This window comes from Grus americana, chromosome 16 (assembly GCF_028858705.1).
Source record: "Grus americana isolate bGruAme1 chromosome 16, bGruAme1.mat, whole genome shotgun sequence".
Lineage (NCBI taxonomy): Eukaryota > Metazoa > Chordata > Aves > Gruiformes > Gruidae > Grus > Grus americana.
This window is the reverse complement of record NC_072867.1, coordinates 2,745,617-2,759,127: the sequence shown is the minus strand read 5'-3', so window position 1 is coordinate 2,759,127 and position 13,511 is coordinate 2,745,617. Positions and strand designations below refer to the sequence as shown.

The following is a 13,511-nucleotide window of genomic DNA, read 5'->3' as shown; positions in this document are numbered from 1 at the left end:
ATCTAGTCCGTCTTAGCTGGCTGAGGTAAGCTGCTCATCTACCTCTGTAGTCAAGAGAAACAAACTCCTCCAGAGGGCGATTCATCCCACTCCTGTTAGACGTTTATCTCGGTCTAGACTGCTTGCTTAGACTAGCCAGCTGACATTTGGATGGGTGAAGGAGGTGAGAGGAATGCCCCTGAGTCACTTTTGAAAAATGTGCTTCTGAGCTTGTTTTTCTTACGTGGAACTGAAGTGAGAACATGCAATTCACTTCTCTTCAAACTACAAAATGGACTTGAAAATAGCCCCTGTGATGAATCGGCTTTATATGGGATTCTCACCTCATTCCTCTCATTCCTGAAATTGCTTAGGCGAAAGGCACTTGTTTTATGGTCCTTTGATCCAATTTAATCATGTTCAAACAAGTGAGTCATGACATTTGTATAATGGGGTCCATTGCCCCAGCTACAAAGTCTGTTCAAATGTAAATGCCATGCCTCTTAGTTTAGAGCTGTTGTTTTGCTGATGCCACCCCATCCCTGGAGTCTGTTTCACTTCCCTGTTTATCTGGAAATTACATAAAGGCATTGTAGCTTTGTTGCTGGTGGTTTCAGACAAGTCAGTGGACGCACTGTATTTGTGATTACATCGTGAATATTCATGACTGAGGAAAACAAATCTGTTATTCTTCTTCCGATTGTAGCAACCAAATGAACGTGGTGAATGGGGTGTGCAGCGAGGATGTTAAACAGGCCAGCAGGCTCCTGATCCGTAAGCTGTACCTGTTAATGCAAAACCTCGGGCCACTTCCCAATGACATTACCCTGACCATGAAACTCCTCTATTACAATGACGGTAGGTGGAGAACAGGGTGTGCTGGGGGGGAAAAATTCCCTTTCCATCAATTTCTATGCTAATCTTGAGTCCCTGTAAAGTAAGCAAAGCACAGAAAGGTGAAATGGTAGAAGCTGTTCACTGATAACAGTGAGAAATGGTGTAAAATGTAGTAAAGCCTTCTGACTCACGGGACTGGCAGATGTTTTTTGAGAAAGGGTTGAACATCTGTGTAAGAAGTACAGCCATGCAGTATGAAAAGGAGACATCCTTCTCCTTCACAGTTTTTGTGTTTGTTTGTTTTAAGGAGCAGGCATCCTGCATTTATCAGGTTCTGCTCCAGAAAGTTGAGCCCATTAATGGTATCTCAGTATCCTAAAGTCATTATTTCTTTGAGCTCCCTGATAACGTTTGCTCAGCTCATTTTTTTCCTTTCCCTTCTTCCCGCAAAAAAACCCGCCACAAAACCAGGATACTTTTAGTAGTTGATGTTGTTACTGGAGGCTGGTATACAGTTGTTCTTTATAAATCAGATTTCTCTGACATGAGCAGGTTCTTTCTCCCTGTGCAGTAACTCCCAAGGATTACCAGCCCCCAGGCTTTAAGGAAGATGGCAACGCCGGTGACCTGTTGTTTGATGGCGATCCTGTCAACCTGAGAGTAGGGTCAGTCTCCACTGGGTTCCACCTCATGAAAGTGAGAGTGATAACTGAAAAGAAAAGAATGGGCACAGTTGAAAGCAACCTGATCCAGAAGAATGGCCCTACTGAGATCTCCCATCAAGGGTTAGACTGTGATGAAGAGGAAGAAGAGGGGAGCACAAAGGTATAGAAACAGCTCTGTATGGTTCTTGCTGGAGGAATGGAGTTTATCTATGAAAATTCTCCTTAAAAAACCCATTTTCTCAGAATCCTGGTTTAATAAGGGTTTCAGCTTGTGTAGGGCAGCCAGCACTACAGCAGATTGAACGCTGAGGCTGGAAGTCCGTAGTCATAAACTGAATTTCCTTCCAGCATATCTACTGACTTACCGAGGCCAGTATATTCTCCCAGAAGAGGGCAGTGATTGTACAGAGAGACACAACACGTGTGTGTGTGCACACACATGCACACTTACACATGGACAAGCACAAAATGGAGAAAATTGCAAAAAGTTTTGCATTTCCACTTGATGTTTCTCAGGACCAAGCCATGTTCCACTGTGTAGTTAGGTGGGATTATTTCCACTTACCGCTAGCCATCTAAAAGTCGTGTGTTGTGGCCAATTTCTCTGTGTTTCGTGGAGGAGAAGGCATCTTTAGCAGGTAATTCAGATTGTTTCCTTAGACACCAAGGTAGGCTGGAATGAATCTCCAAAATGACAGAAGGGGCAGCCTGGACTGGTAGCTCAGACTCGATGATTTAATTTTAGGAGGTCATTGCCAAGGAATAAACCCCAACATAACTAACTCCTGAAGATCGGAAGCCATTTACGTTGGAATTCCATCTTTTCTTAGAAAATTTCTGTCTTGAAAGACCTGTAGGCTTGGGAGAAGGACGGCCTGGCCACTGAGGAGCTGTGAAAATCTCATCCCCATGAGTGCTGGGTGTATGGATTTACCACCTGGGCATATTTTTTAGGTTATGGTATTAAGACAAAGTGTCATTTGCTTTACAGAATCACCCTCTCCCTGTCCAAGCAGATTCAAGTGAGTGTGGAAGGGACAAAAGTGACACCCATCCAGGCTGGAAAACGGAAACATCTTCTCACTTTCAAGATACAGGTAAATGCCTGGTTTTAAAACTGAAGGAGCTTGTGCTCATGGCTAGCATAATATTTAGGTTTTCTCACTTACTTTGAAATGGATGAAGAGAGTTTGTCAGGCTGTTTGAATTTTGTGTCAGATCAGATTGAACTATAATAAAGGGCTTGTTGTACATGCTTGGTTTGTTAACAGAAACGTTCAAATTTTTATCAATATCTTTCTATCTCTTTATCTCAGCAGTTTTTTTCAGATACAGAGGAAACGCACGGCTCACCAATACAGAGTTACATTATCTAGATTTTCACCAAAGCTCTTTTCCTTTTGCTGTTACAATTTAATTTTGCTAATGACTTCCATATGTGAAAACATACATGAAAATACATGGGGAAAAAAAAAAAAGCCTTTTCTCTCACTTCAGTCAACCTAGCTTCTGATATACCATGCTGTATTTGACCTTTGAGGCGCTCAGATATAGCCTGTGGAACAATACCATCTAGTGACAAAATGGTAAATAGCATTCCTGAGATCCCCAAGCAGTGGAATAAAGAGGTTTGTCTGCCTATGAAGTCACCTTTTCAGGTCTTGCTCCTGCAGATTCTCCGATGACTAATAAGGAGTGAACTCATACTGCCACCTTTTCCACTCCGGGGATATTAACAGGATCTTCCTCCTCTAACTGATTGCCTGATTTCATGAAACTGAGGCGCTTTGGGACCCCCCATCAAATTTTAGTGAAACTGTCTAATAAGGTCAATAGTTATTAGTCAGGGGTCACCTCCCCTCCTTCCCCATACACACATACACTTGGACAGAGCACATGCAGGCATGAGCTTTGTTTTCTTAGAAACCAGGTTAAAATGGAGTTTAAGTAGAATTGATAGGAGCTGCTACAAGTTGATGTGTTGCATGTTCAGACGACACTTTATTCTGAAGTCTCTGTTTCCAGGAATAAATTGGCGGTGTTGGCAGTGCTTGAGAGCAAAGGTTACACAATTTCAGATCAGGCATGGGATTTTACTACAGTGGTTTAGTCAGGCTTCTGGATTTTTTTTTTCAATTAAATATAGGGTTTTAACTTCAGAGCTAATTTTGATTTGATGTTTGGATTGTAGGTGGAAAGAAGATGGGAATAAAGGAGACAGGCAGGATGCTTTGCTCAAGGGCATCTCGGCAGGTGAGGAAATTTTTGTGGCTCTAAGATATGCCAGGCAAGGTGGAATTCATTGCCACAGAACATTATATCATCTAGAATGGCACAAGGTTCAACTAACATTAGTGGATTTATTGTGCAGTATCAAAATACATAGAGGCTGCAAAGTATTGTGGCATAGGGATATAAGCGTGAACCAGAAGCATTTAGGAAGAAACTTCCCATGATCAGCTTATTTCATACATCCAGTACAAGAATTTTGTACTGTTCTCTGGAGTTGGCACTTGTGAATTACACCCGCAGGCTAAACCTATCAGTGTCCCAACTGGGCTCGTTTACCTGTGTGTGTTTTTTAGATTAAGGTTCTGAAATCACCGCCCTGTTTTAGGTTTGAAGGGCGTGTTTGCCTGTTGCCTAACATGGTGTTCACCTCCCCTTTCTTGCTTCCAGACCGTCTTTACCTGTGAGTCACAGGTACTTACTGGATCCTATCCCTTTTTGGCTACCTCTCTAGGATAGGAAGAATTATTTCCTGGAGGTGTTGATCTCTTTTTTTCAGTGGTTCTTGGGGCAACCCAAAGAACTAGGGTAAACCAGACATGTAATTTTAGATAAGTAAAGTTATGTGAAATTAATTCCATCCCAAAGGCTGCCCAGGGCAAACCCTGAGTCAGAATCAGAGCTGGAATTCATGGGCTTGTGCAGAGGTTTTTTCAGTGACAGGGCAAATCTCTGAATACCACCAGACTTGCCACTTGATCCTCCTCCCATTCAAATTAGTTGAAAATCGTGTGAGCTTGAATGTTCAGAAACTGACTCTGTACAGGGTAAGTTAATGAGTGTAGGAAATTGCTACTAAAATTTTCCCCGCCTCTGTTGAAAAGAATCCCGGGGGTCTAACCCAGACTGCAACTTAACGTGTCATTCAAAAGGCATCTGCGAAGTATTTGCCTTGACTCTGGATCTTAGAAATGAACTTCTGTGCCTAGGCTGGTATTTTTCAAACTTTAACCACTCTTTTTTTTTTTTTTTTCTGTCACATCCTCCAGTTTCCTTCTGATCGTTGTTTATTCCGTCGTCTGTGTGAAAACAGGAGCCTTTTTTGTTTGTAATTCATGGTAGTCCCACTGATTCATGCTCTGACATTCTTTCGGGTCTGTCACGACTGTAAGCGGAACACCAGACACCTCTCTCTTGCAGCATGTGTATTTCATTAGAATACGGTAGCAATAGTGAGAGTGTCTGAAGGTGGTGGAAACTGTATTAGTTGCTGAAAAATGGAAGAGTCACTTTATCTGTTGTATGCTTCCAAAGACTTAAAAAAAAAAAGAAAAAAATCCCAAGCATTCTGCCTGGTAGATTCTGCACGGCAGAGGGTTTTTTTAATGTATTCTTTGGTACTATTTTTAAATCATCATAGCTCAGAAGTTGGCTAATATTTCAGTCAGTTTAGGGAAACCAAAATCAAGTCACTAGTTAAAAAGTGCAGATCATCATTGTAAAGCCAGTGCTAATAAAAATTTGACACTATTTTCCATATGAGAGGGACTTTCCCTTCTTTTCTGAGGGAAGTGGTTAAAACAAATGACCATTGTCTATTCCGCTTGAATCAGGAAGCCGAACTGGTGAGTGAAGTTAGTCTTAAAAAATGAAGACAAGCTTGGGTGGATGGGAAGTCTGAGTTTGGTATTATCTAACAGGGTCAAGTGTAGGTAAGGTGGGTAGAAGTAGTTCCTGTGAATGCAAACACCTTGTTGCTATCCAGACTTCAGTACAGTCAAGTAATAGTGTTTTCCAACTGTCAGTGTGTTCAGAGAAGCTCTCTGCTTTAAAAAGCTGTAACATCTCCAAAGTGACTTGTTTTCTCCTGGATTTCAGCATTTAATTAGATTGGTGTGTGAGTGGCCTTGGGGACCAACCTAGTCTGGGCCATGGAGGTCTGCTTTTTTGGGGGGGCAGACATGAGCCTTTAGACTTGCAGTGCTAGCATGTGCCTTTGTGAGTGTCAGGTCTCCACCAGAAGAAAATCCCCTTGAACTAGCTCACAGAATGATCGCTCACGTACCAGCAAGACTGGATGTCAAGGAACGGACAAAGAGGGTCCAGGATGGAGACTTGCCCTTCTGGTGGCGCAGCGTTGGCTGTTCAGCTGTCCATGGAGCAGCACCTCAGGGACTTGGGTTTCAAGGTGCTCTTGGTACAGTTAAACATTCAGGCCAAGATTTTCAGAATGAACTAGAACAATTCAGAGCATCTTAGAATTTGGTATCTGTACAAGGATTTGATAATCAACAAGTGCTGAGTTCAAAGATGTGGTACCCACAGTCACAAGTCGCTTTTGGAAATATGGACAAGCCCATTATGTTCTTCATCTGAAGTGAACTGCTTTATTCTTTCTGGTTCCTTGGTTCTCAAAAATAAAAACTGTGCTGTTGGAACTGAGTTTATTGGTCATTATCTTCCTGACCTATAGCTCTTCAGGAAAACCAGGAATGAAAGTATTAAAGGCTTATTTTTATCTAATCGACATGGGGAGAGGATGCAGATCTGCCAAAAGAGAAGCAGCTATTCCTGTCCAGTTAGAACTGTGACTGGCCTCTAGTAATGGCCATGGAGAGTCTCTGACAGAGAGCTTTTTGGGTTGGAGAAAAATTTACGTGTACTCAACCGGGCTGTTATCTGCGATCTCATGATTGATGATACTTAGGATCAAATGAGAGATTGCCCTTTCCCAGCAAAGCATCTCTGTACTTAATCATCCGGAGTTAGACACCAGCATGTAAAATAGCCTACCTCTGCTGACTTCAGGAGAGTTTTTCTGATTGCATCAGCCAAGGATTTGGCCCAGTGTGCTATGTTTATGCATCCTGAGTTGTGAAGAGTTGGGTAAAATAGGGAACTGCTGCCCATTGATTTTGCTTACAGAAATCTGCTGATGAGAATGGGCTCCTGCACTGAACTTAAGATAACTTCTTGAATTCTTCAGCATACTCCTTTATCCTTTCATGAATCCTTTAATGTTCTTGTCCTGCAAATTGATTTTGGTAAGCTTTGTCTTCATGTAAGCAAACATACTGCAGTGGAATGAGTTTGGAATGAAACAGAACTAGAAGATGAGTAAAGTCTGACCGTGTGGTTGCCTCTGCAGGCTTCTATCTCCCATCAGGAAGCTGTGGGCTGACGTTCTGGGGTGGTCCCTAGAGCACAGTCTTACTGCACAGTGCAACAGCCGTGCAGAGAGTCCTGAATCACCCCTGACCGAGCCTGCACAAGAGCTGGAAATTGTGTGGCCATATCAGCAGAGCACAAGTCAGTTCTGCCTCCCAAGTTTCTGGCTTCACTAGCTAGCGCCAGACGCTGCGTATGCTGCTAGACCGCTGTGGGACAGGAGGAAGCGCGTTGACACTTGGCCTTGTGTGGACAGCGTGAGTTTGGATCAATGATAGCAGGCCTCTGCACTGCCGTTCACTGCCGGCTGTAGGCATACTCCTGCCATGTGGATTAGCTCTCTTAACTGGAGCTGTCTGAAAGTTAGATGTCTAGGGAGAGATTTGTAGCTAAATGTTGTAAATCAGTGCTGGTTTAGACCTCAGAGGATAGCCTGTCTGGCCTCCAGCTGCCGCTCCCATGCAGAAGATGTGGCTACCTGGCCACGTTCTCTTTCTCCAAGGGACTGTGTCTGTGGTGGAAGCCAGTGTGAACACAATCTTCCATGGGTGACACGTTGTGAGTAGTATCTGCCGTGTTTGCCAGTGATTGGTGTCCTGTCGGTGCCCAGGGCCACGGTCATCCTGATGGAGATCCGTGTGCCTTTGCTGAGCTTCCGTGTTGTACACAGCTTCTGTCTGAAAGTGAAGGTCAGCGCAAGCGGATTCAGTTGCAGAATAACAGCTTGGAGATCAAGACCTTTGTTGTCTGATTTTTCCCAGGCAAACCACTTTTAAAATTGCCATGACAGAAAGCAGTTGAAGGGTGAAGCCTGCCATTTGCAGAGCAGTAGGAAAGCATTTTTTTGTGGCAATGTCATTATCTTGAACTTTTGCAGAAAAGAAAAAAAAAGAAAGGTTTATCTCTAACTGTCTATCAAGAGAGCAGTATCTGATGAGAAGTTCCCAGAACATTTTCTCCTCCAAACCAGCTGAGGCTACACAGACCCAAACAGTGAAGAGAGAAAGATTCAGAGATGAGCTTGCCTCTCTCCTTCCTGTGAGCTCAGGCCATTCTGGGAGGAGTGAGACAGGGAGGTCAGGAAATTCCTGGCTTCTCTCAATTCACGTCAGATCCTTAGCTGTATCTTGGGGCCATTCATCCCTTGCATGAGTTATCCCTGTCTAGTGTGCAGGAAACGGTTTTCCTAGTGATCTCTTCATTCAGAGGTGAGGCTCATCACCCTGCAGATCTGGGGAGATTTAACCCTTGCGCCCTCAGATTCCCTGACAGCTACCCCAGGGACGTCCGCGGGAAGACGTGGAGCTTCTGCGCTGGCTGCCTTTACATACATTCATAACGTACATGCTAGCAACCAGACCCTCTAGAGAAATCTGGCTAAATTCAGGTTGGACAGATCTAGTATCCCATGAGGGACTAAGCTGGGTAGCAGCCTAGCAGGCAGAAGGAGTGTCCATTGCTTTTCGCCTCCTCAGTTACAACGCTGTGATCTTACAGGAGGAAGGCTTCCAGTTTCAGAGGCGCGTTGGACTGTGATCCTGCAGACAAGAATGGCCAGCACAGCAGCATACGGTGGGACTGAGGGCCCTGGAAGAGGTTATGAGGAGAGGGACTGATAAATTTTTTTTCATCAGGTATTTTTGAAGACTGGAGGGTTTTTTACGCTCTGGAAAAATCTGTTCATTAGTCCTTTAAACGCTACAAGATACATGAGGTACAGAGTAGGCCTGTGAGACTTCCAATTTGCGAAAAAGAAATTGCATTGAATGTCAGAGATTTTAACAGTGAGCTATGGAAAAGGAACAGGACTAGTGGTAGTCAGTGATGTGTTGGCATGGCTTCCTGGGGACAAAAATGTGGCAAGTTTCCACTGAAACACCACAGTGAGTGTCTTTCATTCTTCCACCTGCGTAAATTGGCTTTCATGCTAACCAGCATGATTCTCCTCCACTTGTACAGATGAAAATCAGGATTAATTCCACTGATGTCAGTGCAATCGCTTTACTGGAAACTGATAGGAGACCGGTGCTGAGCCCTGCATCGAGTGTTTAACCACTGCACCACCTTTGCAGAATCACTGAGGTCAGAAGGGACAACTGGAGACAGTCATGGCCAACCTACCTGCTCAAAGCAGAGTGAATGGAGCAGGTCCAGTCAGGTGTTGAATATCTCCAAGGATGGAGACTCCACAACCTCTCTGGGTAACTTGTGTCAGTAGTTCATCGCATTCACAGTAAAAAATAGTATTTTGTCCTTATGTTTAAATAGAATTTCCTGTATTTCAGTTTGTGTCCATTTCCTCTTGTCCTTTCAACGGACACCATGATGTACCTTGTGAACCGATTTTTGCTGTGCTTGGAGAGCCAGCTGTCAGTGAGTAGATGGGAATTATTGCCTTCAACCAGAGAGAAACGGCCATTCACCAGGGATGCCTCAGGTCCTGGGGGATCAATTTACAGGGTCGCTGGCTTGATATTTTGAAAGTGGCAAGCGTTTGCTCTGCTAGTGAGTCAGTGTTAGCTGCAGCTGAAATCACAGGATACATCGGGCACTGTCTCTGATTAAAGTTTCCTGATGATGATAGATGTCCCCTGACACCTGAGGATCATTTCGCCTTATTTCAGCAAAGTCTTGCGTCTCAGTCCTTATTCTTCTGGCTCGCTTGATGGAACTGGGCTTCTTTTGACATTAATGTGCTTCTGAATTTGGCAGGATAGTTACAAGGTACCAAACGAAACACTCTGTGTCCCTGACAAAGGGAACTCTTCTGAGGGCATAAAATTTGCCGAGTGCCAAACCTCAGCATGGGGCAGGCCAGGGACAAAGAGGGACACAGTCGAACGCTCTTGTGCAATTTTAGCTTTTCTACATAGGATGCCTTGGGAAGCAAAACACATGTCAGAAGAGCTGTAAATTTGCTTCGATTTATGCTGGGAATTTCTGGCCGGAATATGTGGGGACACTGGGGATTGAAAATTGCAGAGCACAAAACTAGGTCCTGATTTTGTCTATCTAAGAATAGCAGTGTAGCTGTGGTCTGTTCATTCTGTTTCATCCACCAGTCTGCCTTGGGAAGGCTTTAATCTAAGTCTAATCTATTTTTAGCCTGATATCTTCTCCAGACAATGTGCAGCTGTCCTGTTAGTTTTATGCCAGAAATTAGTAACACTTGTATGATTCACAACTTTTTTTTGTATTTTTTTTGTATTTTTATTTTTTTGTATTTTTACAAAAAAATTCTGTGGCAACATACTACTTTTTTACATGTATTGCCATATTGTAAAACAGGAGATTTAAACGCACTGTGTGTTCATGGTATGACCTAGACCCAGAACTACACCTTAGACTCAGAGTCTTGGTGTTGGACCAAGTCTTGGACTTAGTCATGGATCTGTTCCTGTTTTGCTGCTTGATCTGGAATTGTCCTGTTGTCAGCGTGGTCCCTTTGCAGGGTAAGCGTGCAAGTGTCTGGGCCTTGTACCATGTGCTTTTATAGCACCTGGCTCATCAGTGGTTGTGCAAGACAAAAAAACCAACATTCATACAGTGCAAGCTCTCCCATCAGTTATTCTAAGCCAAGCATCCCAGTACATGGGAAAAAATTAGAGTTAATCAACTTCTGGAGGCTTTGATTGTATGTTTAGTCAATGGGAGGGATTTCCTGCCTTTCACCACACCGTTAAAGAGGTTTACTTTCTGGTTAAAGTCAAATAAACATACGTAGGATCTGACTTAATCTCATTTAGAGCAACATATCTGGGGAAGAAGCTTGAGTGTTTGGTTAAGGATGGGACCTGGAAGTTGGACCTGGGGTCTGTTCCTGGCTCTGAGTTCCTACGTGAACTTGTAGCTGGGCAGGGGCAGGACAGGACATGTTGGCTTCAGTGAAATACCTCACACAGTTGACATCTTATACGTTCAGCAGATGAATAGTGCTTGTCTAGAGCACTCGATGGCTTGCACGGATGTTTTTACTTGTCTCATCTCAGGTTCTTGTTAGGTGGTCATGCTGCCTGTGGTAAAAGGGAGGAAAACTGTTGGAGAGTTGCAGCACACTCTGCGTGAGCAGCTGCTCACTGTAGCTATTTCTCCCACCTCAAAAGTATCTCGGCCATGCAGAAAATTTAGGAGGAAAAACTTTGCTGCCTGTGCTGCAGAAGATCCATTCCTTAATCGAGGAAATAAAAGCACTGACTCTAGCTGATGCTCTCTTTGTGTGGTTTAGGCTAAAATAGAAGGAGAGCTGCCTTATTCAGGTGACTGGGGGCCGGGAGACTGGGGATCATCGCTTCGCTTTATTGTGTGGCCAGCAGGACAGGGTACAAACCCTGCAGCTGTGTTAGCACTGGAGAGTTTTTGGACGCAGTGTTTCCCCCGCTCTGGGCCCTTTACTTCAAAAAAGGAAGCAGACAGGTTAAAACGATGCCAGGGAGAGGAAAGTAAATAACTGCCTAAAATGCCAGTTTGAGCAGCTGGATATCAGGTCAGGAGCTGTAACACAGAGATCCACTCATCACTCTTGCCTCAAGCAAATACGCCTCGGGCAGCGGTGGAAGTTTTGTCAGCCTGAGTGTGCAGGATGAAGGAGAACCTGCCCGTCCCACTTTGGCAGATTCTTGTTTTCTCTGTTTTTAAGGAAAGGAAATTGTACTTTTGCATTAAGCAATATTGTGTTGCTCATAATGAAGAGGAGGGAAGAGGGGAGGAAAAACAATTTGAAACACGATAGAGAGGCGAAGTGTGGTTGTTTCAAACTATTTTGCTGTTAATCCACAATCAGAGTTATTTCACACATCAGAAAGACCATTGCTATGCAGAGATTGCTGAAGCCTCATACCAAGGTCAGATAGACAGAAAGCCTTGATGACGTGAGTGGGGAATTCTATAATGACCACATCTTGTAATCTGGAGACCTTGTGCTTGTCTCCAGGATGCATTCTGGAATAGCTGTTTATTAACTCCTTGTGTTTATCCTGCTTCAGTGATGGGATTCCTTATGTTTTACAGTGAAACTGGAGTAAAGCCCTCCTGTTTTGGAGCAGGAAGTCGGTTAGCACTCTTTTCCCTGTTCATTCACCTTACTTTCATCCAAATGAACTTTATTTTGGAGGCAAAGTTGAAGCAGTGCGCTGTGGTGTGTCCCTTCAGGTCAGTTCCAGTGAGAGCAGGAGAGGTTACATTGCCAGACTGTGTGCTTTGTCCCTTCTGGGTGGGCGACAACACACGTTACTCTCTGCAGCTCCAGATTATTTTTGTAAAAATGCAAATATGTTATGTGATAACGAGAATAAGTGAGTTTGTCACTTGGCACAGCCAACACTTCAACTGTTGTTCTGGCTGTCCGTCTCTCTGTGGTCTGTCTGAATTGTCTGTACCATTGACCCGTTTATATTCTAGCATACATTTATCTGTGCTTTTTAACCTTTTGGTTTGTAGACCCTTGAATATTTTTGAGGAAGGTTTGTATCTTTCTAGAGGGAAGTTAAGCCTCTTGGGGGCGGGGGGGGGAAAGCTTGCTTTGCTTAGTTATTTTTCGCAGACTCACGGGTAGTCTTTGAAGTCTGAGACTGATGAACCTGTGTTGAATTTTCCCGATATACAAATAGAGGTCCTGTATGTCTCCTCCTGGAAGGCTGTTTCCAGTCACCACAAATTTGACCCTTCTTTTGCATACGTCTGTGATTATCTGAGGTCGGTGAAAAAGGCTATGCCCTATAAGCTATTACATTTCTCAAAGGTCTCCTTGCTCCAGGGGAGATGGGTACTGTTCCTTGTGCCACCAAAACCATTCTCCGTCCCTGAAGCTGAACCCATTGCTTTCACAAATCTTACGGTCCCAATTCCATCCAGTATTCCAATTTTGATTCCTTGCCTAATTGTTTTTCTGGAGAACAGGATCACACTGCACAAACCCAAGAGGATCCAGGAAAACACATTGTAGTTTTAGAAGCTGTATTTCTAGCAGGAGCCCGTACTGTGAGAGTGATCACTGTTTCTGATGGTTCTTACAGCTAAGCTGCCTGGACCTTGCATTTAGCCAGCAAGAGGTAATAGGACCCAAGAAGAAAAGGAAGGTCAGTGAACCGGAGAAGCTGCTTCTGGAAGGCGGGAAATTATGTTCATTCTGACACACAGTACATTGTGGAAGGTGTGAGTTTGCATTGTCATCTGACTAGTAAAGACCTCTGTTCTCTTCCAATATTCAACTCTTCCATGTACTGCATGTATTTCTGCGTATTTATTTGTCTAGTGCAAAATTTGGATTGTGAAGAGGCAGCACCACAATTTGTCACGACGATGTCAACCAACAGCACTTGTTTGATGTTTTAAAGTTGAGGATTTATGATTCCATGTGAACGGTGTCTGCGTGCTTCTTTCTCTCCGTCTCTCTCACTCCCCCGGGCTAAATTTCCTCCTCTGTGGCTGGACCGTCCTTTGTCGATATGTCATCAATATTTAATATTTCATGATGAACTCTCTGAGGTATCAGTGCCAGCAAGCAACAAGTCTTATGATTCACTAGATTGTGCTTAGCTTCATCCTATCTACTGTTTCCGGAGCATAGATTTTTTTTTTTCAAAGAAGGGTTTTTATCTATATTGAATACAGAGATAAAGTAATCTACACACAGTT

At 43.7% G+C, this 13,511-nt stretch overlaps 1 protein-coding gene across 17 annotated transcripts in view; it reads left to right on the top strand.

Annotated features, from left to right (window-relative positions):
• The window catches only part of HORMAD2 (HORMA domain containing 2), a 26,392-nt gene extending 12,881 nt beyond the window's left edge, over positions 1-13,511 (top strand). For 13 of the 17 annotated variants that reach the window (XM_054844108.1, XM_054844097.1, XM_054844095.1 and 10 more), the window contains 5 exons: positions 686-837; positions 1,388-1,641; positions 2,473-2,578; positions 3,673-3,734; positions 12,890-13,511. In XM_054844108.1, the coding sequence (XP_054700083.1) occupies positions 686-837; positions 1,388-1,641; positions 2,473-2,578; positions 3,673-3,734; positions 12,890-13,006 (691 nt within the window). In that variant the 3' untranslated portion in view covers positions 13,007-13,511. Of the gene's footprint in view, positions 1-685; positions 838-1,387; positions 1,642-2,472; positions 2,579-3,672; positions 3,735-4,759; positions 6,153-12,889 lie in introns of those variants that run through there. The other 4 variants (XM_054844096.1, XM_054844112.1, XM_054844099.1 and 1 more) reach the window with 4 other exon arrangements.